We start from the raw sequence: 27,833 nt of genomic DNA, 5'->3' as shown, positions 1-27,833 counted from the left end.
GGGTGAGGTAGGTAAGAGTCAGCATCATCAACCTTCAGGTTCCAACTGGTCTGGGCTCTACATGCTTGTGGGCAGCATACCATTGTTAACCATTAACTTCTCCCACCTGGAGGGGGTTTCAGTATCTGCAAAACAGCTCTAAGAAATTGTTTTGTATATCCATTGTTGGGGAGCCAGGACCTTGCCCCAAGGCTACACTGTGTTTCTCTTGACTGTTTCTCACTGGTCTCGCATCCCCTCCCTTCCCTGATTAACAACTGCTTGAATCTGCCCTTTGGAACTCAGAGAAGGTCATGGAGGCTGAATGAAGTCTATTTCCTGTAATCAAAGAAATGGGGGACACAGAAAGCCTTTGTGCCCAGGAGCCCCTCAGGGCCCTGCTCGGTATCCCTGTCTCCCCCAACTAAGAATGTTCCTGTGTATCATTAGTGTCTAAAAGATACTGAACACAAGGACAGAGGAAAAAATGAGTGATTGGATGAGAGGGTGGATGGGTGAAGGGTAGGTGGGAGGATGAGTGGGTGGAAGGAAAGATGGGTGGGTGGGTGAAAGGATGGTAGGCAGAGATAGTTGGAGTGAGTGGAGATGGATCAAAAGATGGGTAAATGGGCAAATGGATGGAAGCGTGAGGGGATGAATGGGACATGAGGAAAGACGAAAGATAGGTAGATGGATAGAGGAATTGGTGGATGGATGGAAAGGTTAATGATAGACAAATGGAGAGCGGATGGGATGGTCTGTGAAAGGGTAGGTAGGTTGGTGAATGGTTGCTAAGCACCACTGAGTGGCATGTGTTGGTGGGATTTGCCTTTTTCCTTTGTAGACTAGGAGAGGTGTGGTCTATTGCTATGAGGGAGGTGGAGGGAATAGGATGAGTTTGGAAAAGTTTGAGAAAAGGGGGAGGGCTTACTAGGCATAGGTAGAAGACTGAAACAGTGCTGAAGGCTCAACTGTGCTGAGAAAAGTCCATGTTGAAGTGGTGAACAGTAAGGCAGAGTAGCCTGTAGCTAAGCCACAGCACCCTTCGCTGATTTCCTCCTTATCCTCGCAGCACCTCTGCCCGAACCCTTCCATCTCCAGGAGGGTAAGGCGGGCTTCACTGAGAACAAGTTTTGTAATATATTTTACGGACTTAGAAAAGGCAAGAACTTCTCCGTGCATGAGGACGTGCTGTGTGCTGGGGACTTCTCGACAGGAAAGGCCATCTGCCAAGTGAGTAAGGTCATTTCTGTTCTTCCCTTGCCTGTTCTCAGGGCCTCAGTTTCCCTAGGGGAGGGGCTGTGTTGCCTCTACTGTCTTTGTGGAGACCCCTGGGACTTCCCATTTCCTCCCTCCACATGTCTTCCTGGGCTCAATTCCTTGGCAGTGTCCCCCAGGATAGCCCCTTCCTAAGCCCCTTGCACATAAGGGCATCTACTGGCAGCACCCTCAAACAGCATCTTTTTATGAGGCATACCTTAAAGTTTTAATTTAAGTATAACATACATACAAAAGAATCTATTCATGCTGTTTTCATAAGTTGGATGAACTTTCACATAGTTACGCAACAGATGACCAATACCCCAGAGGTCCCACTCACACCTCCTTCCTATCACCAACACCCAACAGAAACCGCCATCTTCACTTTTGACAACTTAGATTAGATTCTGAATATTCCATAAATAGAATTTATTTCCAGTTGTCAATCTTTCGTGTCTTTATATTTGTGAGATTCATCCAAACTGTTAAATGTAGTTATAGTTTGTTGAGTCTCATTGCTCTACAGGACTCTATTATGTGAATTGAATTCTATGATCAGTTCTACTCTTGATGGGCATTTTAGAGGTTTCCAAGTTTTTCATTTCGTTTCACTTCCAAATATTTTATCTTCTGTTTCACAGAAACCCTTGAGTAGAATTGTTGAATTAAAAGGTATGTGTATATTCAGCTTTGGCAGATATTTCCTAACAACATCTCCAAAGTGGTTGCACTTCATTCCAGCAGTGGATGTGAGTTTAATATTTATTTATTTTATTTATTTATTTTCCTTATTTTTTTTTTGGCTGTGTCGTGTCTTAGTTGCACCACAAGTGATCTTTGCTGAGGCATGCGAGATCTTTCGTTATGGTGAGCAGTCTCCTCCGGTTTCTCTCTGGTTGTGGTTCTCAGGCTTCTCTCTAGTTGTCGTGTGTGGGTTTTCTCTCTCTAGCTGTTGTGCGTGGGGCTCCGGAGTGCATGGGCTCTGTAGTTGTGGCATGCAGGTTCTCTTGAGGCGCACGAGCTCATTAGTTGCGGCACGCTGGCTTAGTTGCCCCGCGGCATTTGGGATCTTAGTTCCTCAACCAGGGATTGAACCCGCGTCCCCTGCATTGGAAGGCAGATTTTTTACCACTGGATCACCAGGGAAGTCCTGGATGAGAGTTTATATCCTCGCCAACACTTTGCACTTTCCATCTTTTCTCATTTTGATAGCTTATGGTGGTTTGCATGTCCCTGATGACAAGTTAAATGTACTTTCATATGTTTATTGTCATTGGATATCTTCTCTAAAGTTTCCCTTCCAGATTTTCCCCCCTCTCACTTTTCTGTTGGGTTGTCTTCTTTTCCTTTAGGGGCTCCTTGTGTATTTTTACATATTACAGGTATGAGTCCACTGTTGGATATTTGAATTGTAAACATTTCTTTCCTCTCTCTTTAATGCCCAATTTTAGAGGTGGGCAAACAGGTCCGGAGAGGGAAAGTAGCTACCCTAAAATAAGGCAGCACAACCTGGTCCCCCGTATTCTGACTCCAAGCCTAACCTGACCTCCACCATATCCGCCTCAGGGCCCAGCCTCCCAAGCTGGCATCATGTGCGGAGCTCTTACATAGATGGCATTGTGGAGTGGAGGGGAGAGTATTAGGGTTCTGGAGTTAGAGACACTGCTCTGCCCTGAAGGTCTTTTCACTTTCTGAGCCCATGTCCTCATTTATACTGTAGGATTCTGAGGCCTCCTTCATGGGATTGTCGAAAGGATGGTGTAGTGGGTTGGATAGTGTCCCCCTACATTTGTAACCATCTGGAATCTCAGAAAGTGACCTGATTTGGAAATAGGTCTTTGCAGATGTGATTAGCTAAGAATCTCGAGATGAAACCATTTTGAGTTTAGAGTGGGCTGAGGGATAGACAGAGAGGTACTTGATTTCAGACTTCTGGTTTCCAGAACTGTGAGAAGAGAAATTTCTGTTGTTTTTATAGTGACCCAGTTTGTGGTAATATGCTTTGGCACCCCAGGAAATGCACACAGGAGGGATGGGATGCGCCTGGTCCTTGAGAAGGCCTCACGGACAGCTGTTTTCACGGCAGCCCAGTGGAGCTGCTGAGCCAGAGGGAAGAAGCTCGGCCAGCTGCCCTCCTGGTAGGAGGTAGACCCAGCTTTCTTGGTTCCCAGTGCACAACCCATGGCTATCTGGCTTGGGCCGTTGTTCTCACAGAGTCAGCTGCACCTGCAGGTGAAATAAAGGGCTGAGTCCCCCGAGTCCCCATCTGGCTGTCACCGTAGACCTCCCTTCCAGCCTGCAGAGGTCATGGCCATGGAGTTCAGGGCCGGAGCCCTTTGTCTGCTTGCCTGCTGGACATCCATTCTGCCTCTTGACCCCACCCCCTCTCGTTTCTCCCCAGGCTGAGGACACCATTGAGCTGGACACCCAGGAGCCCCAGCACATGGCCCCTCCTGCCCCCCCTTAGCCTTTCAGTCACCACAGCCTGTCTGAGAGGTTCCATCTAGATTCATCTTCTGTCACATGCCTGCTCTGGTCCCAACCTCCAACCGGGACTCTCTTCTCTCACTGAAGTGCCCTCCCCCAGCACAGGACACCCAGAAACAAGTCTGAGGAGAGACAGACCCCAGGAGCACTCAGTGCTCAGACTGTGGGGCAGGACAGAGCTGGGTCCAGTCTTCAGTCTGTAATTTAGTGATTACGACCTTAGATAACCCGTGAAATGGGGTTGCTAACGGCCTCCACTTAATAAGGTCCTTATAGAAGATTCAGTACTGTGCCTGGCATTCAGTAGGTGCTTAACACCTGCTGGCTTTCAATCTCCTGGCCTGGTCTGCCTCCCTCTATCTGGATTGTACCTGTTCTCCTGGGCCTGTCTTAGACCTGTCCTCTCACCCAAGGTAGAATTCATTGCTCTGGCCCTGCCCAACACACACACACACACACACACACACACACACACACACACACTGTTTGCTGCGTGTCTTCAGTAGTGCAAAGTGCAGCTCACTTTGCGTGGGATACATTAGTGTTGGGCCTTCCTCTGCCTTCTGAGAACTCCCCAGGGGCTAGGAGGCTATTGGAGCCCTTCCCATCTCCCTCGGACTGGCCCAGAATCCATCATAATATAGACAACCACATGGCTCATCTGCACGAATCCCTGAGGCCTGGAGTGGACAGGGACCAGGCCTTCCCCTGGCCTTGAACAGCTTGGGGTGGGTACACTGTGGGGAAGGCTAAGGGCACCCCAGCTAGGGAGCACAGAGGGGAAGAGCTGAGGTGATGATGGCACATTCCCAATCTCCAAGAAGACCCCGTGTATGACTTTCTTGGGTCTGCGGTGACAAATCACCTCAAAGTGGGTGGCTAAAACAACAGAACTTTATTCTCTTACCTTTCTGGAGGTCAAAAGTCTAAAGTCAAGGTGTTGGCCGGGCTGGTTCCTTCTGGAGACTCTAGGGGAGAATGTTTTCTTGCTTTTGCTAGCTTTTTCGAGGCCGCCAGCATTCCTTGGCTCATGGCCCCTTCCTCTGTCCCCAAAGCACATTGCTCCTACCTCTGCTTCTGTCATCACATCTCCTCCTCTGACTCTGGCCTCCTGCCGCCCTCTTTCCTCATGAGAATCTTTCTGATTACATTGGGTCCACCCAGATAATCCAGGATAGTCTTCCTATTTCAAGATGCTCAACTCCATCACAGCTGCAGAGTCCCTTTTGCCACGTAAGGTAACATAGCCAAAGGGTCCAGTGATGAGGATGGGCATCTTTGAGGGTTATTTTTGGCCAGCTACACCATGTACCCTTCTCTCTCCTTCAAGCCACCACTTCCCCCACCCCCTCCTCAGCTGGAGATCTTCTCATTTCACTGAGAACGCCAAAGCAATCAATCAGCCTAGAGCCCATTCATCTTGCCAGCCCCACCCTAGCATCTTCCATCTCTCCTGAGCCTCATGGCCCATCCCAGCCAGTCTGTCCTGGAGCTCTGGGTGCCCAAAGGCTCTCCTGCTAGGTGTGGTGGTACCTCAGTGGTAGAGCTCCAGCCAGAGGGATGGCCAGAGGCAGGGAGTGCGGCAATGCCTAGACAGGTGTGGACGCTGGGAAGACACTTTCTTGAGGCCTCCCAAGATCATCTTGGGAAGGGAGCTCCTGTGCAGGGTCCTGGGTCCAGCCAGTGGCATCCCAGTGTTCATGTGCATACGAGTCCATCTGTGCTCACCTGCCAGTGAGGGTTCAGGATATTTGGGCAATGCCAGGATTGGAAAGAACTTCCACTGAACCCTTTGAATGGCATCTAGTCCATATTGGATATGTGCTAAATGGGAAATTTACCACATTACCATGGGTTAGGAAGGCTGGGGCGGGTGCATTGCGAGGCCTCCTGGGATCCCGATGGCTGCACAAGGACTCTGCGTCAGGCATATTGGTAGGAAGGATGACTAGAACATTGATTCAAGGCTTATTGCCAGGCCACTAAGTCCTGAGTCAGCTAAGCAGAAAGGAGACACCAGGCTCCAACTGCTGGAGGTCTGTGGACATCTTGGGCCAGGCTGGCCTGGGCCCCTACACAGAAGAGAGCAGTGTCATGTGGGTTTGGGGGGCAGTGAGTTGGGCCCCTTCAGACTGTGGAGAGCAGGAGCATGGGGGTGGGTGAGGAGGGTGCTGGAAGTCGACTCTAGGAGCAGAGGTCTGAGGACTGCCAGCCTGCACCTCAGCCTGGCATCAGGCCTCCTCTCTCTGTTTCCCACTTACTCTGCTAGACCCGCCACATTCAACAGCCCTCTATGCTGCAGGCTGGAAGCCCCTTCCTCATGGCCTGGGTCATGTACTCCAGTCCAACTCAATTGTCCCGCACTCTGGGAACTTCCGTCTACCTCCGTGGGGAGCTGGTCCTTGTTCCTCCAAATCCCACGAGTGACGGTTCTTTACTTTGGGAAAGATCCTTACTCCCTTGTACTACAGACACCTGGCAAAATGTCTTACTTCCTATTAAAGGCTGAATTATGCCCCCCCCCAAAATACATATGTTGAAGTCCTAACCCCAGTACCTCAGAATGTGACATTTTTTTTTTTGGTTGCACCATGTGGCATGTGGGATCTTAGTTCCTCTACCAGGGATGGAACCCGTGCCCAATTCAATAGAAACGTGGAGTCTTAAACCCCGGATCTCCAGAGAAGTCCCCAGAATGTGACTTTATTTGGAGTAGAGCCTTTAAAGAGATAATTGAGTTAACATGAGGTCGCAAGGGTAGCCCCTAATCCAATATGATTGGTGCCGTTATAGGAAGGGAGAATTTGGACACAGAAACACACAGAGGGAAGACAATGTGAGGACACAGGGAGAAGATGACCATCTATCAGCCAAGGAGAGAGACTTTAGACTTCTGGGCTCCAGAACTGTGAGGTGATAAATTCCTCTTGTTTAAGCCACATTGCCTGTGGTATTTGTTATGGCAGGTGGAGCTGGCATATCCTTCCTCTGAAGGCCTGTGCACCCCCATGGCAGGAGTGGTGTCTGCAAGTGAAGACACCTTTCTCTCTCCCCAGCTGGACTCCTTCAGTGTCCTCACTCCTGCTTTCCTCCTGGGATAGTCTCCCTGCCCGGTCCTGTTTCCTTGACCACGGAGTCAGACAACAGACCTCAAGGGAAAGGGTGAGTGCTGAGGATCACAGCGGGCAATAGGGCCCCAAGACAGGAGCAAGATGACTCTTTCATTAGTTTGTATTTGTTTTTTTCATGCTTGGTTCGTGGAGTGGCAGCAGTTGGACAGGAAAGCGAAGAACGGACCACTGAAAGGTGATGGGGCTGCGGGAGGGGAGAGGCAGAAGGTTCCAGCGAGGAGACTGGACCCTGAGGCAGAGAGCAAGAGCAGAGGGGCTTGGGGGATCACTGCAGGACTTTCCATACGGCCCCAAGCATGAACAACAGCAGGGGCCAGCTCTGTGGAGGCACAAAGGCTGTGCCAGGCCCAGGCGAGCCCGCAGCCTGCAGAGTCTGGTATGGAAACAGGGCCTGAGGAGGAGCGGACGTGGGCTCAGGGAGAGGTGTGAGTCTCTGGATCTCGACGATCCAGTCGGTGAAGTAGGTGACGTTGGTGAAGATGCTGGGGTAAATGGGATGACGGCAGTCAAAGCCCCAGCTGGACAGCCCCATCAGAACCCAGGCACTGGCGAAGTCACAGACGAGGGGCCCCCCGGAATCGCCCTAGGAAAGAGATGGGAGTTCATGTGGGTGACTGAGCCAGGTCTGAGAAGACCAGGTAGCAAGGTGGGGCTTATGAGTCTCTGCCATCCAGGCTCACTCAGGTGCACCTCTGTGGAAGTCCCAACACCAGCGTCCCACTGCCGAGCAGCCCTATTAGGCCATGCAGGCAGGCAGTGGAATCGTGCTATAGGAAGTTCCTGATTGACCCTCAGGACAATCATTGATCTAAACCTATCAACATATGGACCTCTGTGCCCAGCGAGGCCCTGGTGGTCCAGGACGGGCACTATCCAAGGCCGAGAAGGGACAGCTGCACCGTAGGGCCCAAGAGAGCTGCTCTGTGAGTAAAGCCTGGCCAGCTAAAGCTGTGTCAGTCCCCAGCTCTTGCAATACCCTGAACTGCAGCAGCATGTGCCCACGTGGGTCCTCCTCCTTTTTCATTCCTTTAGTTAGGCCTTTCATTTTTCTCTCAACTTCTTGGTTGAACATTTTCAGAAAATGCCCATACCCAGGCGTGGTGGAGGCAGCCTGTTTTGCTCGGGGAGAAGATGGGGGTCCCCAGAAAGCTGCTGAAGTCCTAAAATGCTGTCAGGGCAGGACAATCTGCTTGGAAATCCCCTCACTCATCAGCCAAAGCGAAGGTCCCATCCTTGGGGGGTGGGGGTGGGGGAGCAGGGGCCATAGCCATGCTTGCTGCTCCTCCACTCACCTGTCCAACACGCACATCCAGCATCCAGGGCAGCCTCCGCCTTTGGGCACAGCGGTGAAATGACAAGGCTCCTCTTTTGCGGTGCTTTTTTAAATAAGCCAATTAGCCTGCCATTGTCAGATGTGACATGTGGAAACAAGCCATGGAAGGGACAGGACAGGAAGGGAAGGGCACTTCATAGGGTGGAGGCACAAAGCTTTCCTGTGCTGAGACTCCAGGCAAGAAACAACCTAACTTTCTGATGCAGGAGAAGGGGGAGCAGTAAGTGCAGACGAGGAGAGGAGGGTTGAGCCAGGTGGGGGGGAGGAAGAGCAGTGATGTGTGCGGAGCAAGGGGGATAGATGGGACATGGGGTCACAGGGCCTTATGGTGGGGGGTTAGAATTGACCCCCATGGAGAACTGTCTAGGTTATGTCTAGCACCTGGATCACTCTGGTGCTGTGTGGAGAATGAACCAGTTGGGAGGTAGCTACAGGAGGGAAGGTGAGAGATTACTGATGGAGAGGGGCCAGGGCAGTAAGAAACAGTCAGATTTGGGGCAATATGTTGAAGGAGGCAACAGGACCTTTCAAATCTGAGCCTTTCTCACCAACCAGGGAGGAACTGCAGAGGGGAAGCAGCAGGCTGAGCACGGAGCCCTGGGCTCTCCAGCATTTAGAGGTGGGAGGGGAGGGGACCAGGTGCACAGCAGAGTAGCTGGCTAGTCCTGGTGCCCAGGAAATGGGAGTGAGACTTGCTGAAGTGCTGAGTGAGAGGAGGACTCAGGTCCACAGGTGGCTCTGGCAAGACAGGCTCTTGGGGATGTTGGTCATGTGGCTCTGGTGGCACATTGGCGACACTCCTGGGTGGAGTGGGTTAGATTCAGTGCTGCTGTGAGTCTTTTGGGGAAGGAAGGCAGAGAAACTGGGCAATTGCAGGAGGGAGAGTGCTGTTGCACGTTTACACAGGAGCCAGGAAAGAGGGAGACAGAAGACGTGGAGCAGGAGAGCCTTTGGGCACCCAGAGCTCCAGGACAGACTGGCTGGGATGGGCCATGAGGCTCAGGAGAGATGGAAGATGCTAGGGTGGGGCTGGCAAGATGAATGGGCTCTAGGCTGATTGATTGCTTTGGCGTTCTCAGTGAAATGAGAAGATCTCCAGCTGAGGAGGGGGTGGGGGAAGTGGTGGCTTGAAGGAGAGAGAAGGGTACATGGTGTAGCTGGCCAAAAATAACCCTCAAAGATGCCCATCCTCATCACTGGACCCTTTGGCTATGTTACCTTACGTGGCAAAAGGGACTCTGCAGCTGTGATGGAGTTGAGCATCTTGAAATAGGAAGACTATCCTGGATTATCTGGGTGGACCCAATGTAATCAGAAAGATTCTCATGAGGAAAGAGGGCGGCAGGAGGCCAGAGTCAGAGGAGGAGATGTGATGACAGAAGCAGAGGTAGGAGCAATGTGCTTTGGGGACAGAGGAAGGGGCCATGAGCCAAGGAATGCTGGCGGCCTCGAAAAAGCTAGCAAAAGCAAGAAAACATTCTCCCCTAGAGTCTCCAGAAGGAACCAGCCCGGCCAACACCTTGACTTTAGACTTTTGACCTCCAGAAAGGTAAGAGAATAAAGTTCTGTTGTTTTAGCCACCCACTTTGAGGTGATTTGTCACCGCAGACCCAAGAAAGTCATACACGGGGTCTTCTTGGAGATTGGGAATGTGCCATCATCACCTCAGCTCTTCCCCTCTGTGCTCCCTAGCTGGGGTGCCCTTAGCCTTCCCCACAGTGTACCCACCCCAAGCTGTTCAAGGCCAGGGGAAGGCCTGGTCCCTGTCCACTCCAGACCTCAGGGATTCGTGCAGATGAGCCATGTGGTTGTCTATATTATGATGGATTCTGGGCCAGTCCGAGGGAGATGGGAAGGGCTCCAATAGCCTCCTAGCCCCTGGGGAGTTCTCAGAAGGCAGAGGAAGGCCCAACACTAATGTATCCCACGCAAAGTGAGCTGCACTTTGCACTACTGAAGACACGCAGCAAACAGTGTGTGTGTGTGTATGTGTGTGTGTGTGTGTGTGTGTGTGTGTGTGTGTGTGTGTGTGTTGGGCAGGGCCAGAGCAATGAATTCTACCTTGGGTGAGAGGACAGGTCTAAGACAGGCCCAGGAGAACAGGTACAATCCAGATAGAGGGAGGCAGACCAGGCCAGGAGATTGAAAGCCAGCAGGTGTTAAGCACCTACTGAATGCCAGGCACAGTACTGAATCTTCTATAAGGACCTTATTAAGTGGAGGCCGTTAGCAACCCCATTTCACGGGTTATCTAAGGTCGTAATCACTAAATTACAGACTGAAGACTGGACCCAGCTCTGTCCTGCCCCACAGTCTGAGCACTGAGTGCTCCTGGGGTCTGTCTCTCCTCAGACTTGTTTCTGGGTGTCCTGTGCTGGGGGAGGGCACTTCAGTGAGAGAAGAGAGTCCCGGTTGGAGGTTGGGACCAGAGCAGGCATGTGACAGAAGATGAATCTAGATGGAACCTCTCAGACAGGCTGTGGTGACTGAAAGGCTAAGGGGGGGCAGGAGGGGCCATGTGCTGGGGCTCCTGGGTGTCCAGCTCAATGGTGTCCTCAGCCTGGGGAGAAACGAGAGGGGGTGGGGTCAAGAGGCAGAATGGATGTCCAGCAGGCAAGCAGACAAAGGGCTCCGGCCCTGAACTCCATGGCCATGACCTCTGCAGGCTGGAAGGGAGGTCTACGGTGACAGCCAGATGGGGACTCGGGGGACTCAGCCCTTTATTTCACCTGCAGGTGCAGCTGACTCTGTGAGAACAACGGCCCAAGCCAGATAGCCATGGGTTGTGCACTGGGAACCAAGAAAGCTGGGTCTACCTCCTACCAGGAGGGCAGCTGGCCGAGCTTCTTCCCTCTGGCTCAGCAGCTCCACTGGGCTGCCGTGAAAACAGCTGTCCGTGAGGCCTTCTCAAGGACCAGGCGCATCCCATCCCTCCTGTGTGCATTTCCTGGGGTGCCAAAGCATATTACCACAAACTGGGTCACTATAAAAACAACAGAAATTTCTCTTCTCACAGTTCTGGAAACCAGAAGTCTGAAATCAAGTACCTCTCTGTCTATCCCTCAGCCCACTCTAAACTCAAAATGGTTTCATCTCGAGATTCTTAGCTAATCACATCTGCAAAGACCTATTTCCAAATCAGGTCACTTTCTGAGATTCCAGATGGTTACAAATGTAGGGGGACACTATCCAACCCACTACACCATCCTTTCGACAATCCCATGAAGGAGGCCTCAGAATCCTACAGTATAAATGAGGACATGGGCTCAGAAAGTGAAAAGACCTTCAGGGCAGAGCAGTGTCTCTAACTCCAGAACCCTAATACTCTCCCCTCCACTCCACAATGCCATCTATGTAAGAGCTCCGCACATGATGCCAGCTTGGGAGGCTGGGCCCTGAGGCGGATATGGTGGAGGTCAGGTTAGGCTTGGAGTCAGAATACGGGGGACCAGGTTGTGCTGCCTTATTTTAGGGTAGCTACTTTCCCTCTCCGGACCTGTTTGCCCACCTCTAAAATTGGGCATTAAAGAGAGAGGAAAGAAATGTTTACAATTCAAATATCCAACAGTGGACTCATACCTGTAATATGTAAAAATACACAAGGAGCCCCTAAAGGAAAAGAAGACAACCCAACAGAAAAGTGAGAGGGGGGAAAATCTGGAAGGGAAACTTTAGAGAAGATATCCAATGACAATAAACATATGAAAGTACATTTAACTTGTCATCAGGGACATGCAAACCACCATAAGCTATCAAAATGAGAAAAGATGGAAAGTGCAAAGTGTTGGCGAGGATATAAACTCTCATCCAGGACTTCCCTGGTGATCCAGTGGTAAAAAATCTGCCTTCCAATGCAGGGGACGCGGGTTCAATCCCTGGTTGAGGAACTAAGATCCCAAATGCCGCGGGGCAACTAAGCCAGCGTGCCGCAACTAATGAGCTCGTGCGCCTCAAGAGAACCTGCATGCCACAACTACAGAGCCCATGCACTCCGGAGCCCCACGCACAACAGCTAGAGAGAGAAAACCCACACACGACAACTAGAGAGAAGCCTGAGAACCACAACCAGAGAGAAACCGGAGGAGACTGCTCACCATAACGAAAGATCTCGCATGCCTCAGCAAAGATCACTTGTGGTGCAACTAAGACACGACACAGCCAAAAAAAAAATAAGGAAAATAAATAAATAAAATAAATAAATATTAAACTCACATCCACTGCTGGAATGAAGTGCAACCACTTTGGAGATGTTGTTAGGAAATATCTGCCAAAGCTGAATATACACATACCTTTTAATTCAACAATTCTACTCAAGGGTTTCTGTGAAACAGAAGATAAAATATTTGGAAGTGAAACGAAATGAAAAACTTGGAAACCTCTAAAATGCCCATCAAGAGTAGAACTGATCATAGAATTCAATTCACATAATAGAGTCCTGTAGAGCAATGAGACTCAACAAACTATAACTACATTTAACAGTTTGGATGAATCTCACAAATATAAAGACACGAAAGATTGACAACTGGAAATAAATTCTATTTATGGAATATTCAGAATCTAATCTAAGTTGTCAAAAGTGAAGATGGCGGTTTCTGTTGGGTGTTGGTGATAGGAAGGAGGTGTGAGTGGGACCTCTGGGGTATTGGTCATCTGTTGCGTAACTATGTGAAAGTTCATCCAACTTATGAAAACAGCATGAATAGATTCTTTTGTATGTATGTTATACTTAAATTAAAACTTTAAGGTATGCCTCATAAAAAGATGCTGTTTGAGGGTGCTGCCAGTAGATGCCCTTATGTGCAAGGGGCTTAGGAAGGGGCTATCCTGGGGGACACTGCCAAGGAATTGAGCCCAGGAAGACATGTGGAGGGAGGAAATGGGAAGTCCCAGGGGTCTCCACAAAGACAGTAGAGGCAACACAGCCCCTCCCCTAGGGAAACTGAGGCCCTGAGAACAGGCAAGGGAAGAACAGAAATGACCTTACTCACTTGGCAGATGGCCTTTCCTGTCGAGAAGTCCCCAGCACACAGCACGTCCTCATGCACGGAGAAGTTCTTGCCTTTTCTAAGTCCGTAAAATATATTACAAAACTTGTTCTCAGTGAAGCCCGCCTTACCCTCCTGGAGATGGAAGGGTTCGGGCAGAGGTGCTGCGAGGATAAGGAGGAAATCAGCGAAGGGTGCTGTGGCTTAGCTACAGGCTACTCTGCCTTACTGTTCACCACTTCAACATGGACTTTTCTCAGCACAGTTGAGCCTTCAGCACTGTTTCAGTCTTCTACCTATGCCTAGTAAGCCCTCCCCCTTTTCTCAAACTTTTCCAAACTCATCCTATTCCCTCCACCTCCCTCATAGCAATAGACCACACCTCTCCTAGTCTACAAAGGAAAAAGGCAAATCCCACCAACACATGCCACTCAGTGGTGCTTAGCAACCATTCACCAACCTACCTACCCTTTCACAGACCATCCCATCCGCTCTCCATTTGTCTATCATTAACCTTTCCATCCATCCACCAATTCCTCTATCCATCTACCTATCTTTCGTCTTTCCTCATGTCCCATTCATCCCCTCACGCTTCCATCCATTTGCCCATTTACCCATCTTTTGATCCATCTCCACTCACTCCAACTATCTCTGCCTACCATCCTTTCACCCACCCACCCATCTTTCCTTCCACCCACTCATCCTCCCACCTACCCTTCACCCATCCACCCTCTCATCCAATCACTCATTTTTTCCTCTGTCCTTGTGTTCAGTATCTTTTAGACACTAATGATACACAGGAACATTCTTAGTTGGGGGAGACAGGGATACCGAGCAGGGCCCTGAGGGGCTCCTGGGCACAAAGGCTTTCTGTGTCCCCCATTTCTTTGATTACAGGAAATAGACTTCATTCAGCCTCCATGACCTTCTCTGAGTTCCAAAGGGCAGATTCAAGCAGTTGTTAATCAGGGAAGGGAGGGGATGCGAGACCAGTGAGAAACAGTCAAGAGAAACACAGTGTAGCCTTGGGGCAAGGTCCTGGCTCCCCAACAATGGATATACAAAACAATTTCTTAGAGCTGTTTTGCAGATACTGAAACCCCCTCCAGGTGGGAGAAGTTAATGGTTAACAATGGTATGCTGCCCACAAGCATGTAGAGCCCAGACCAGTTGGAACCTGAAGGTTGATGATGCTGACTCTTACCTACCTCACCCCCACCTCATCAGCAGGACGTCCAAGAGCTGATCACGCCCTCTTTGAACCATTACTGTGAAACTTCTCACTATCCTCTCCAAGTAGAGACACAGTTTTTCGAGGCAGGAGCCCACTGTGTCCCCGTTTGCCTGGCAAAGTAATAAAGCTATCCTTTTCTACTTCACCCAAAACTCTATCTCCAAGATTCTATTTAGCACTGGTGCACAGAGAAGCTGAGCTTTTTGTATCAACAGAGTAAATGAAGTAAATAAGTAGAATTGTTTTAGATCTAATAAGTGGTGTAAAGGAAATAAAACAGGGACATATGCTATTAGAGGTTGCCTGTTTTAGCTCATATGATCAAGTAAAACTCCTCAGAGGAGCAGCTGAGTTGTACATGTAAAGAAGTGAGTCATGCCAAGGTTAGCAGGGAGAGCAAGTGAGGCCAGGGAGGCAGCCAAGGTGAAGGCCCTGAGGTGGCGATGGCCTTGGCGTTTTCAAGCAGGAAGGAGGCCTGCTGGCTGGGATGGTGTGGGTGAGGGATGTAGTAGGAGATGAGCAGAGAGGAACTGGGGCCAACATTACACAGGGCCTGAGAGCCAAGGCAGGGAGTTACGACTTTTTTCTAGGTATAAATGAGAAGGCACTGAGGATAATGAGCAGGGAACTGGCATGACTCCTGCTTTAAAGAAAACACTCAGACAGCTATGTGGAGACTAAAGTATAGCACACAGGGTGGGATCTCAGAGACCAGTCTGGAGGTACAGGCAAGCAATTATGGTCTATAGGACCAGGGTGGCAGCAGTGGGGTACCTACAAGGTGCCTGGCCCTGCCCGGGCCACAGGCTGGGATATTAAAACAAGAAAGACAGGGTTTCTGTCCTCAAGGAGGAACAGTCTGTGTGTGTGTGTGTGTGTGTGTGTGTGTGTGTGTGTGTGTGTGTGAGAAATGTGGTGTATGTGTGGTGTGTATGTGTTGTGTATGTGGTGTGAGAATGCTGGGAACCTGGTTGTTTGTCCTATGATTAGGGAGTGTTCATGACATACTAGTAGGCAAGGGCCAGGGATGCTGGCACTTCCCACCCAATGAAGACAGGGTCTGTTCAAAATGCCTGTAGCACCTCTGTTGAGAAACACGGTACCAAATTATGACCCTACAAATAATTAAAATATATATTCTTTTTCCCCTTAATTTTGCACCATAAGCATTTCCCCCAACCATAAATACTCCTTTCTTTAATAAAGACTCTGGCTCATAAGTCTTTGCCTACATTTCTCCTCTTCCAATCTTAAAAAACATAATTTTTTTCCTGCGTTATGCAGTGCACCTAACAAGCTTTCAAAGTAGATAGCTGAGCTGCGTTGGGAGAAGAGCAAAGTGAGGTTCAGAGAGTGAAACACTCTTAAGTCATAATCATTCTAACTTCATCAGGCAGGCTCAGAGGTCAGAAGTCGTACGTGTGTTTTCCTTCCACTTTTCCCAAGCTCCTCTTATGGCAATGGGAAATCAGGGTGTTTGTTTGTCAGTGGCCTGCAATGGACCAGGCCCCAAGCATGACCTTTGAGTTGAATCAAGTCATCTCAGATCCATGGTTGATTAAAACCTTGGAATCCAGAACCAGAAAGACTTCAAGAACCCAGAATCTTGATTCCAAAAGTCAAAGATTCCCAGACTTTCAGTGTAAACCTTTGCACTTAGGGAACACTGAAGCTTTACAGTCACACACTTTCAGAACTAGAACTAGAATGGTCCACTCCTCTAGAAATGACGCTTAGTGGGCCAAGGTCCAGTGCCTCTTTGCTTGGGGACCCCTCAGGAGGAGCCACACCTCCCTTCTTCCCTCCTTTGTCCTTCTCCCCTTCCTCCTCCCCACCCTCATCTGCCCCCAACCCGACTCTCCTACACCCTCTCACTTTCCTCGTTGAGCATCCCCCAGCCAGTTATCCAGCAGGATGAGTTACTGGGTAGCTGCATGCCAGGGACTGGGAGGCAGGCGGGGATGATGTAGGAGGTGAAATTCACAGGAAAGAGCAGCTGCAACATGGCTATGTCACTCCCGAAGGGATGTAACTTCTCAAAGTCTGGGTGCATGATAATCCGGCTCAGTGACATCTCTCGGGTGTGCTGGGTGTGCTGGTGCAGCTGGGTGCTTCCTGACAGAACCCGGTAGTTCTCCGGGGCGTGAGATTTTCTGGAGGAAGAAGGGCACATTGTCACCATCATCTCTGCGTGTGGGCTAGCTCTTTCCCTGCATCCTCATCTAACTGCCCACAGGCCTCTACCCCACATGATGCTAGACAGCTTTTATCTCCCCATTTCTAGCGTTCAGGAGTCCTTCTTTCTTGGGGCTAATTGCTATTCTACTTACAACCTCAGACACACGGCTTCTCCATCACACACTAGAATCAGAGGAGCACTGAATCCTTGTGCTGGAAAGATCCTTGGTGGCGTATCAAATGAAGGTCTTTGATTGTACACAGGAGGAGTTCTGGCTCAATCCCAGCTCTAACTTTACCCTTCCCAAGACTCCCTACAGTCCACCTTCTGGCCCCACACTCTTCCTGACCTCTCCTTTCTTTAAACACCTTCCTGCCCAAGGGCTGCTTCTCCACTCAGTTATAAGGACTCACAAAAGACTTGTTAAATAAATGAGCAAATGAGTGCAGGAAACAGAACCTTGCCTTGTTCCCTGAACACAGGTGCTGAAACTTCCCACCTCCCTGACTGTTTGCACGGCTCGTCCACCTGGAGACCCACTCATGCTCCCCTTGCCCAAACCCTTCCCCTCCAGCAAGCCCCTCGCTCTGCATAGCCCTTCTCCGGAACCCCCAGCCCAGGCATCTGCCCTTCTCACCCATGTTGGGCCTTCTCGTGTGACAGGATGGAGACAGGGTGAGGTGGGGACTTGCCACCCCTGATGTCACAAAGGGGCTTGCGTGGATCGTCGTATGGAGTAGGCGCCAATAGGACTCTAAGCTCCGAAAGTTCCAGCTCCCAGACCTGGGCTGTGATGCCCCAACTCCCTGGGGACCCCTCCTCATGTGTTCAGACCCAGGCACTGAGCCAGGCCGAGGACGGCCAGGGGAATTAGACTCCTGAGCAGCCATGTCACTCTCCCAGGGAGCCCCAGTTCCCACCTATGCAGCCTGGCACCATGGCTCCCCACAACGCACACCAGCGGCCATGACTACTCCTGGGCACACAGTTGTGCAGGAGTAATAAGAAGAATTGCCCAGCTGCTGGCCAGACATGCGGTCCCAGGTCCCTGCCTGGAATCTGACACCTGGAAATGTGGGGACGTTAAGAAGAAGCTGTGATCTGAGATTGGTCCACACTGCATGGCAGCCAGGACGGACACTGCCACTCTCCTGAGGCACATCTGTGTTGAAGCACAGGCACAGGGGCTGATGGCAGAGCATGAGGCGGATCTGAGCAGGTGAGCAGGGAGGACAGTCCAGGTGGAGGGTACACAGGCCAAAGGCAGGAATGACATGCATCTGAAGGCCACAGACTGCCCCAGAGAAAAGCCCAGAGGAGCTGACGTGGGATGCCCATCACCCCTCTTCTCCTCTTCCCCCATATCCCCCTCCCCTGCCAGTGCCTGTGCTGGCACCCTGGAAGGAGGACTTACTTCAGAAAGCAGTGGGCAGTGGAAACGACCCAGCGAGAGTTAATGAGGACAGCTCCACAGACGTGTGAGCCCTGGTACTGCAAGCTGGCCTGCCATGGCCACTGGCCAGCCACCACGTCCTGGCCACCGTAGATCTTCCCCATCACCTTGGGTTTCCCGCACACTGTGGAGACTCCCCTGCCACCTACGATAGAGACACTAGTAGTACCCCAAATGCCACTACCAGGAAGGCCCTGTCCACTTCATAGATGGGAAAACCAAGGCCAAGCGTCCAGTGGCCTAGCCAAAATGACAGCGCTACCTGGACTCTACTTTCACTGGCTGCCCCTGAGAATTGGACAGAGCAAGCCCTGTGGGGATGAGGACCCAGAGGTCTGGTGGGATGGGGCAAGGGGGGACCCAGGGTAGCCACAGCAGCTCACAGCAGCATCTGCAGGGAGAAGGACATCCCCGAGTGAGGCTGCCAAGGGCTGGGCGCGTCACAGACCTTATTTCCCTCAACTAGCACACCTCAATGCCTACTCTTGTAGATCAAAGAGCTAAAGGTCTCAGAAGTTGCCAACATTACTTGCTCAAGATCATGGCTTCTAAGGGCCTGTGCCTCCTCCATGTCACCCCGGTGTCTTAGGGAGGGAGATTTGCAGTCTGTGGTGCTGTGTGAGCTGGGGAAAGTCATTCCCCCTCTCTGACTCAGGATTCTACATTTCTAAAAGAAGAGGGAGTGGGCTAATGAAGACAGCCCTGGCTCTAGGACTCACACCTGGGAGGGCAGGGGGTGTGCCCAGGCCCCCTGAGAGCGGGCATCTTGGTCTAGGGCCTGCGCTCCCAGGGCCTCACGGAGGGGAATGAGACCCGCGGCCCTGGACTCAGGGCCACTCGTTCATCAGTCCTGGTGCTTTCCTCCACCCAGCCACCCAGCCTCAGGGTCAGACCCTGCTATGTCCCCACTTCCACAGTCCCACAGAGGTCCCACAGTCCCACAGAGGCACTTCCCACCCAGAGGCTCCACAGTGGGGAGTCGGTGACCCACCTGTGTTGAGGGGGTCTCTGGGCTGCCCGGTTGTTGGCCAGGGCAGAGAAAAGATGAAATTCAGTGACTCAGGGCACCCAGGCCCTGGTCACAGCCGGCCCCCTCAGGCCCTGCAGTTTAGGCCGTTTCAGCCCTCAACAGAGGCCCCAACGCACCTGTGGCTCCCGGGGCCAGCCGCTGCGCTTCCGGAGTCGGAGCGCTGCCCTCCACCGCTCCGCCCGCGCCTGGAGCCCAGCCGGGGGCGGCCGTGGCCGTGGCCGGGGACCCTCGCAGCTCCAGGGTGGCCACGGGCAGCAGCAGGAGCCAGAGAAGGGCCACAGGCTGGCCTCGGCCTTGGGCGATCCACGCCTCCGTGCCCATTGCCCTGGTTGCTGACTCCCGCCTGACCCCAGCCTGGCCCTGCCTGACCTTGCCCTGACCCCGCCTCAGCCCAGCCCTCAGCCCACCCTGACCTTCTTCAGAACCTTTTAAACAACTCTACTAAGATATAATTTATATACCATGAAGTTCACTTATTATTATACAAGGGACAATTCAATGATTTTCTGTACATTTTAAAAAATTTATTTATTTATTTATATTTAAATAAACTTTTTGTTTTAGATTTATGAAAAAGTTGCAACGACAGTACAAGGAGTTCCAAGATCCCCCTCACCCACTTTCCCCTAATATTAAGATCTTATATTACTATGGCACACTTATCACAACTAGTGAGCCAATATTGAGACATTAATATTAACTGAGGTCCATTCTTTCTTTTTTTAAATTTTTTTAAGCTTAAGGTGTATAGCATAATGATTTGACTTCCATGCATCATGAAATGATCATCAGAATAAATTTAGTGAACATCCATCATCCCACATAGATACAAAATTAAAGAAATGGAAAAAAAAATTTTTCCTTGTGATGAGAACTCTTAGGATTTACTCTATCAACTGTCATGTATAACATACGGCAGTGTTCATTATATTTATCATGTTGTCCATTACATCCCTAGTACTTATTTATTGCATAACTGGGAGTTTGTACCTTTGACTGCAGCTAACCAGTTCTCCCTCCCCCAATCTCCGGCCTCTGGTAACCACAAATCCGATCTCCTTTCCTATGAATTTGTTTGTTTTTGAAGTATAATTGATGTACAATGAAATGCTATGTTAGTTCCTGTTACACAACATAGTGATTGGTTATTTCTGTACATTTCAAAATGATAAGTATAGTTATGATATGTCACCACACAAATATATCACATAATTATTGACTATATTCCCCACAGTGTACATTTCATACTCCTTTATTTTGCAACTGAAATTTTGTACCTCTTCATCTCCCTCACCTATTGCTTTCTTTCCCCCAACACTCTCCCGTCTGGCAAGCACCTGTTTGTTCTCTGTATCTATAACTCTGTCTCTGTTTTGTTAGGTTTCTTCATTTGTTTTATTTGTTAGATTGCATATATAAGTGTAATCATACAGTACTTGCCTTTGTCTGACTTACTTCACTTAACATAATACCCTCATGGTCCATCCATGTTGTTGCAAACGGCAAGATCCCGTTCTTTATCAGATATGTGATTTGCAAGATTTTCTCCAGGTCTGTAGCTTGTTTATTCATTCTTTCAACAGTGGTGCTCAAAGAGCAAAAGTTTTTAATTTTGATGAAGTCTAATTTACTAATCTTTTCTTGTATGGATCATGTTTTTGATGTTATATCTAATAGATCATGAAGAGTTTCTTCTATGTTTTCTTTGAGAAATCTTAGACGTTGTTTCTTACATGTGGATCTGTGATCAAGTTTTAGTTCATTTTTGTCTAGTGTGATGTAAGTTTCTGTTTGTTTGCTTTGGGTTTTTCCTGTGGATATCCATTTATCCCTGCACCTTTCCTTGGTTAAAAAAAGAAAGGTTAGTCTTTCTTGTATTGAATTGTCTTGGGACCTCTGTTGAAAATCAATTCATAATAAAAATTGTTTTATTTCTGGACTCTTAATTCTGTGCCATTGAACTGTATTCCTTTCCTTGTGCCTGAAACCCACTGTCTAGATTAATACGTATTGTAGTAGAATTTGACGTCAGGTGGTGAAAGTTCTCCAGCTTTATTCTTTTGCCAAACTGTTTAGGCTATTCTGCATCTTTTGCATTTCCATATGAATTTTAGGATCAGCTGTCAAATTCTACACAAAAAGAGCCTGCTAGAATATTCATAGGCACTGCATTGAATTTATAGATCAATTTGAGGAGAATTGCTTTCTTTTTTTTACTTAAAAATTTATTTATTTATTTATTTATCCATTTTTGGTTGCTTTGTGTCTTCGTTGCTGCGTGTGGGCTTTCTCTAGTTGTGGTGAGTGGGGGCTACTCTTGGTTGCAACGTGCAGGCTTCTCATTGTGGTGGCTTCTCTTGTTGTGGAGCGTGGGCTCTAGGCACGTGGGCTTTAGTAGTTGTGGCACACGGCTCAGTAGCTGTGGCTCACCGTCTTTAGAGTGCTGGCTTGTAGTTGTGCCTCATGGGCTTAGTTGCTCCGCGACATGTGGGATCTTCCTGGACCAGAGCTCGAACCTGTGTCCCCTGCATTGGCAGGAGGATTCTTAACCACTGCACCACCAGGGAAGTCCGAGAATTGCTTTCTTGATAATATGAAGTCTCCTGATCTATGAACAAGAAATGTTTCTGTTTATATAGATCTTTAATTTCTCTCAGCAATGTTTTGTAGTTTTCAGTGTACAGATCTTGCAGCTCTTTATTAAATTTATTTCTAAGTATTTTATTCTTTTCCATGCTACTGTGAATGAAATCATTTTTTTAATTTCCTTTTCATATTTTTGTACTTAGTATATAGAAATGAAATTTATTTTTATAAGAAATGTTTCCTGTGACCTTCTTAAACTTGTTTATTCATTCTAGTCTGTTTTGTTTTGTTGTATTTTGTTTTGGTGGGATCATTGGTGTTTTCTAACACATAGGATCATGTCCTCTGTAATAAAAGTTCTAATTCTGCCATTTAAAGTTGGATGCCTTTAATTTCTTCTTTCTCTCCTACCTTCTTTTATTTCTTTTTCCCTTCTTTCCTTCCTTCCTTCCTTCCCACCTTTCTTTCCTCCACTTCTTAGAGACTATATTTTAAGGACCTTGCTTTTCAAATATGGTCTATCAATCTTTGTCTTTAACTTTGTTTCATCTATTCACATTCAATGTGATTATTGATATGGTTGGAATTACATTTTCCACTTTGGTATTTGTTTTCTGTATGTCTCTTATCTTTCCCCCCACTTTTGAGACAGGCTGGGACCTGGGACCCTTTGCTGCAGTGCTACAGCAGATTTCTATAAACTGGTGTATGCATGGGTGAGAGTCCCACCTGTGGGTTAGGTTCCTACAGATGAAATACAACTGTCTGGTTTCCAGGCTCGATCACCCCGGTGGGCAGTGGACAGGGTGCACCCTCCTTCAGTGGCCCTTTCTGAAAGCTTGCAGGTTGGTGCCTGAAGAGACAACTGCAGGGTCAGGTTGAAACGGCAATCTCTCTCTTTCTCTTTCTCTTTCTCTTTTACAGTCTTTTCTGTCCCTCCTCCCTTTACCTCTCCCTTGGTCCTTATACCTGCACTCCCATCCCCTTTATCCTGAAAACTTCTTGTTTGTGTCTAAGTTTTTGTCATTGGTATCTTTGTTTTATGAGTTTTGTCTGTCCAACTGCTCCTACAAGTCTCTGCTAACATTGTGGGCATGGTGAAGCTCTTAAACCCTGAAATACAAACGGATCCCACATTGTCTCAGACTCGACTCCAGCCTTGGGTTACTTAGTGGGATTTTAAAGAACAAAAAAAGAAGAGAGGGGCTTGCACCTCTCTCCTCTGCCTTTGCAATGTAACTGTTCTGCCTGGACTCTCAGGGACTCCGTGATCCATCTGTAGTCCCCCAGACTGAGGGAAAAAAAGAGACCTTTTTAAATTCAAGCAGGAAAACTAAGAGATCCCTGATTTTGTAAAAATTAACTTGTGTGGCTTAAGCTTGTGGGTTTAATTAATACAGACCAGTCTGTATTATCAACATTAAGTATAATACTTCTATCCTACCTAGGGTTACTGGAAGTCAATAAGTGCATATTGTTTCTGTGATAAAATCTGTTAGCAAGGAAAATAACCTGATATGATTAAACTTTTAAGTAAATATGACTGGATAAGAGCTTTTTAGTAAACTCAATGGGAATAATCATGTTTTCCAAATGTCCATCTAGAACAGTCCCTCCAAATTTTGGTAACTTGAAACTAAATTACGTTAAATGATAGGAATCCATTGAGTATCCAGGCCATTTCAAATAAGATGAAATATTGGAACATCAATTGCTAAACAGGTCTAAATTTACCTACTTTTGTTTTCTTGTGAGAGGGAAAGTAAGGATGTTTGGGTTTATTAGACACATATCTTACATCACATTAAGGAAAGAAATTGTGCTTTGGGAAGATACATGGGATCTTCCCAAGCGTTTATGGGCTATTCCAATCAGGGAATGCTAATGTAAAAGACATTTCATTGTGACAGAAGGAAGGTAAGATGTGTGCTTTCAGAAAAGAAGGTATGTGGAATGGAAATGTATTTCGTTAAATGGAAAAATGTGCTTTTGTCCTACAGCTGGTTATTTCTGAATGGAAAAAAGAAGGGACAAAATATGGCTACAGAAAGTTACAGAAGATTTGCAGAAAAGGAACACTGAGAAGAGAATGTTTTATGTGGTTGGAATTTTCTAAGGTTGGATTAAATTTAATTAGGTAACCGGATTTTATCAAGAGTAGGCTGATATAAGACTGGATTTGGTTTCTTTCTCTCATAAGAGAACAAAGATTTCCTCGAATGCTCCTTTTGATAACAGATTGTGTGAGTTTCTGTGCCTTTAAGTGATCTGCATTTACTTTTCGAATCCCTTTTTTTTTTTTTTTCACCTTAGCTCAAGGAATAATTGTTTCACAGCAGCCTATGATTCTATTTGACTGGATGTTTTAAAACTTTTGGAAATTTTTGACAGATTTCCCAAATATCAAATTCTAATTGAAATTCTTTTGACTTCCAGTTAACTTTGGGATGCTTCATGGGGCCCCTGGAGCCTCCCAAAGAGAGATCCTAAACTAACTGGGTTCATTTGGTGTGTTAAATTATATGGGAAACATTGTCTAAACTCATTGTTGCCTGTGTCAGATGGAATCATCAGGCTCTCCCCAGTTTTATCATAGCTGTCAAACAGAGAGGGGAAAGGGTTTTAGGTTTTTCTGCTGTCTAGTCTCTCACCTTATTCTATGTCCAAAAAAAATCCCCTGTGGGAATACTCCCAACGTAGGCCCTTAGGTCCTGACCCCAATGGCATTTTCCATTGCACCCAAGTCCAATTCCTCCAGGAGTTCCTTTTTTGCACCTCTAGGACCCCTTTCACTCAAGGCCTTGGCAGCCCATACCTTGTTACAGATCACCTATTGGGTGGCCACTTCCAAGCAGCCCACATCCTAGGTTTTATAGATGCTCAAACTCGAGGAATACCCCCAGCATAGGGAAACGTTATTGGACAAAAGCCTCCTGGTAAATGTCTCTGGGACACTGGACTTCATTTCTAGGAGCACTTTTTCTCGGTTGCATGTTATTCAACATGGGATGATCCTCTTCTAAGCCAGAAGAAACACCTCTGGAGAGTATCCTTAAAAATTGGAAACTTTCAAAATAGACGGGCTGAAAAGGGAAACGTTTAAACTCTATTGTAACATTGCCTGGCCCTTGTATAAGTCGGGGAATGGAGAAAAATGGTCTGAAAATGGGTCTCTATAATACCGTGTTGCAATTGGATCTCTGCTGTTGCAGGACAGGAAAATGGACTGAGGCTCCCTATGTTCAAGCCTTCATGGTCCTGGGAATTCCCTGGCGGTCCAGTGGTTAGAATTCTGAGCTGTCACTGCTGAGGGCATGTGTTCGATCCCTGGTCGGGGAACTAAAATCCCACAAACCACATGGGGCTGCCCCCACCCCCCAAAATAAACCTTCATGGTCCTTTACCAAAACCCCGCTCTATGGGTCTCCTGTAATCAAAAGCCTGGGGAATCAGAAACACTCCCGACATTTTAAATGATCCCCTTCTAGCTTTCTCCGACTCTCAGGGGGGAAACCAAGCTTCACCTGCTTCCCCGGAACCACCTACTCCTCCGGAGCCACCTATTTCTCCGGGTCCCTCTGACCAATCCCAATCTCTGCCTCCTTATGTCCCTTTATATCCTCCGTCGCCCCAGGAGGGAGAGACTAGTCCCTCCAGGGTAACTCGTAGTGGAACTTCCTGTCGCCCAGGATCAGGTTCAAAGTTAGCCCTCACCTCTGCCCCACAAGGCCTTTACCCCTTCAGGAATCAGCTGATGGAAACTGAAGCACTACTGGAGTGCATGTCTCCTTCTCAATGAGAGACTTAGGAATTTGTAAGGAGAATTTTGACAGGTTCTCAGAGAACCCTGACAAGTTTAGGGATGAATTTATCAGGCTGGGGTTGACATTCTCTCTCACCTGGCAGGACATCATGGTTATTCTGGCCTACTGTTGCACCCCAGATGAAAGGGAGCGTATACTGAGAAAGGCCAGGTAACACTCAGATGGCCTATTGGCCACCAATCCACACCGCCAAATTTTTCAGGTGGGTGGGGATCCAGTCCCAGAACATGACCCACACTGGGACTATGAAGATCATGTAGGCCAGGCTAGGATGAGACATTACATTACTTGTCTATCAGAAGGACTGAAAAGGTGTATGGTGAAGCCTGTAAATTATGATAAGGTCCGAGAAGTTGCAAAGGAAAAAGATGAAAACCCAACCGTCTTCCTGAGCCGAGTGACAGAGGCATTCAGGAAGTGCACCAGTACAGACCCTGAGTCCGCAGAAGGGAGGACACTATTGGCCATGAATTTTATCACCCAGGCTACCCCTGATTATCAGGAGAAAATTACAAAAGCTTGAGTCTGGGCCCCAAACCCCACTGTCAACCTTGGTAGAGGAGGCTTTCAAGGTCTATAACAACCGCGACTTAATGGAGGAGTCCAATAAGGATAAGAGGCTAAAAAAGAAAACACAACTTTTGGCTCCTCTGATCCACCCACCATCTCGAAGGGACGCTGGAGGGCCAAGAAGCCTGGACAGACTGCCAAGAAGCTGCCTGGGCTCGAACAAGTATGCCTTTTTTTTTTTTTTTTTTTTTTAAAGAAATTCACGTTCTTTTATTTATTTATTTATGACTGTGTTGAGTCTTCGTTTCTGTGCGAGGGCTTTCTCTAGTTGCGGCAAGTGGGTACCACTCTTCATCGCGGTGCGCGGGCCTCTCTCCATCGCGGCCTCTCTTGTTGCGGAGCACAGGCTCCAGACGCACAGGCTCAGTAATTGTGGCTCACGGGCCCAGCCGCTCCGCGGCATGTGGGATCTTCCCAGACCAGGGCTCGAACCCGTGTCCCCTGCACCGGCAGGCAGACTCCCAACCACTGCGCCACCAGGGAAGCCCCCAAGTATGCCTTTTGTTGGAAGGCGGGGCACTGGAAGGGGGAATGTCCTGAGCACTTTCCTGTGAGACTCCCAAGGGGCAAACTTGACTGGCCCCAGGTCCTTACAATTCTCTCCAATGAGAGATTCTTGCACACCAACTGATGGGGCCTGAGTGCCTTCCCAGCTCCAGATCCCACTCGATCCATCCTCATCACTCCAGCAGAGCCTCGGGTCAACCTCGATGTGGCAGGTAGGAGAACTGAATTTCTTGTAGACACTGGAGCCACCTGCTCTGTTCTGACTTGGCCAGCTGCCCCCCTCTCCAACAGAGACTGTACTGTGACAGGAGTTGATAGACAGCCAAAGGTAAGGTGATTTACATCTCCCCTTGCCCACAGAGTCAGGTCCATTACTAGTATTCACTCCTTTTTGTATATGCCAGAATGCCCTGTCCTCCTCCTCAGAAGAGATTTGCTAAATAAGTTAAGAGCTAGTATATTCTTAGGAGGTAGAGAATTCAAGCAGAGAATGCATCTGTTAGTAGCCCCAGATGACCCACCTGCTGGTCATCAAAATATTCCCCAAGACATTCCCCAAGAAATTAGGGAACAAGTAGATCCTGCAGTTTGGGATACCTCAGCGCCAGGAAGGGCAAAACCTGTTCCCCCAATAAACATAAAGTTAAAGCCTGGGGAAAAATACCCCTGGAAAAGATCTTTTAAAGCCTGAGGCCATGAGGGGAATCCAACTGCTGCTCAGCAAGTTCCTAAAACACAGACTCATTAGGCCCTGCCAATCCCCTGGCAACACCCCGATCCTCCCCATTCAGAAGCCTAATGGGGAGTTTTGGTTTGTGCAAGACTTACAAGCAGTGAATGAGGCACTCATCCCTATTCACCCATTGGTGCCAAACACACACACCTTCCTCACCCAAGTGCCAGGGAGCACCCAGTACTTCTCTGTTTTGGACCTCAGAGATGCACTTCTCTGTATTCCTCTACATCCTGAGTCTCAATACCTTTTCGCCTTTGAATGGAGGGACCCTGACCCCCTGGAGGCCACCCAATATACGTGAACAGTGCTTCCTCAGCGATTTGGGACACCCCCATCTTTTGGAAACACGTTAGCAAGGGAACTGAGGGAACTGAGCCTTGAGAAGGGAACTCTGCTGCAATGTGTTGATGATTTATTGATAAGTAGTGAGACCGAACAAGATTCAGATCAAAATACCACTAGGGTCCTAAATTTTCTGGCAGAAAGGCGATATAAAGTCTCTCCAACAAAGGCTCAGATCTCACAGCAGTGGGTTCAAT

General features: G+C 48.5%; 1 protein-coding gene, 1 long non-coding RNA gene and 1 pseudogene across 5 annotated transcripts; 1 reads left to right on the top strand and 2 right to left on the bottom strand.

The window, feature by feature from the left end:
- The first annotated feature begins 1,083 nt into the window (after positions 1 to 1,083).
- LOC309664485 lies at positions 1,084 to 12,512 on the top strand. Of its 3 annotated transcripts, none has more exons than XR_014265809.1 (4): positions 1,084 to 1,212; positions 6,520 to 6,639; positions 6,783 to 6,888; positions 10,926 to 12,512. It is a non-coding gene; the product is annotated as an uncharacterized lncRNA (long non-coding RNA). The 3 variants fall into 3 exon arrangements; XR_014265810.1 differs by having other exon boundaries at positions 6,721 to 6,888; XR_014265811.1 differs by lacking the exon at positions 6,783 to 6,888 and having other exon boundaries at positions 10,926 to 10,962.
- LOC309664478 (putative serine protease 47) lies at positions 7,073 to 12,511 on the bottom strand. Its single transcript, XM_082469994.1, has 3 exons — positions 12,480 to 12,511; positions 8,150 to 8,233; positions 7,073 to 7,440 (listed from the first exon to the last, which is right to left on the bottom strand). Exons 2-3 carry the CDS (start codon positions 8,171 to 8,173, stop codon positions 7,123 to 7,125), a joined length of 342 nt encoding a protein of 113 aa, XP_082326120.1. The 5' UTR covers positions 8,174 to 8,233; positions 12,480 to 12,511; the 3' UTR covers positions 7,073 to 7,122.
- A 3,758-nt stretch (positions 12,513 to 16,270) lies between the features above and the next one.
- On the bottom strand, positions 16,271 to 19,392 carry LOC309665196 (putative serine protease 47 pseudogene; annotated as a pseudogene). The gene is made up of 3 exons: positions 19,188 to 19,392; positions 18,003 to 18,186; positions 16,271 to 16,562 (listed from the first exon to the last, which is right to left on the bottom strand). The product of its transcript is annotated as a putative serine protease 47 pseudogene (transcript).
- Positions 19,393 to 27,833: the final 8,441 nt, after the last annotated feature.

The sequence above is a fragment of the Balaenoptera physalus genome (genome assembly GCF_965194825.1).
Source record: "Balaenoptera physalus genome assembly, chromosome: 7".
Classification (NCBI taxonomy): domain Eukaryota; kingdom Metazoa; phylum Chordata; class Mammalia; order Artiodactyla; family Balaenopteridae; genus Balaenoptera; species Balaenoptera physalus.
Note: the sequence above shows the minus strand (reverse complement) of the source record. Positions and strands in the feature narration are given on the sequence as shown.

Bases quoted from the DNA above. Each gene is read 5' to 3' on its own strand.
- LOC309664478 (XM_082469994.1), bottom strand. From the start codon at position 8,173: ATGCTGGATGTGCGTGTTGGACAG. The intron at 7,441-8,149 runs GTGAGTGGAGGA...TCTCTTTCCTAG, and splicing joins TGGATGTGCGTGTTGGACAG to GGCGATTCCGGGGGGCCCCT.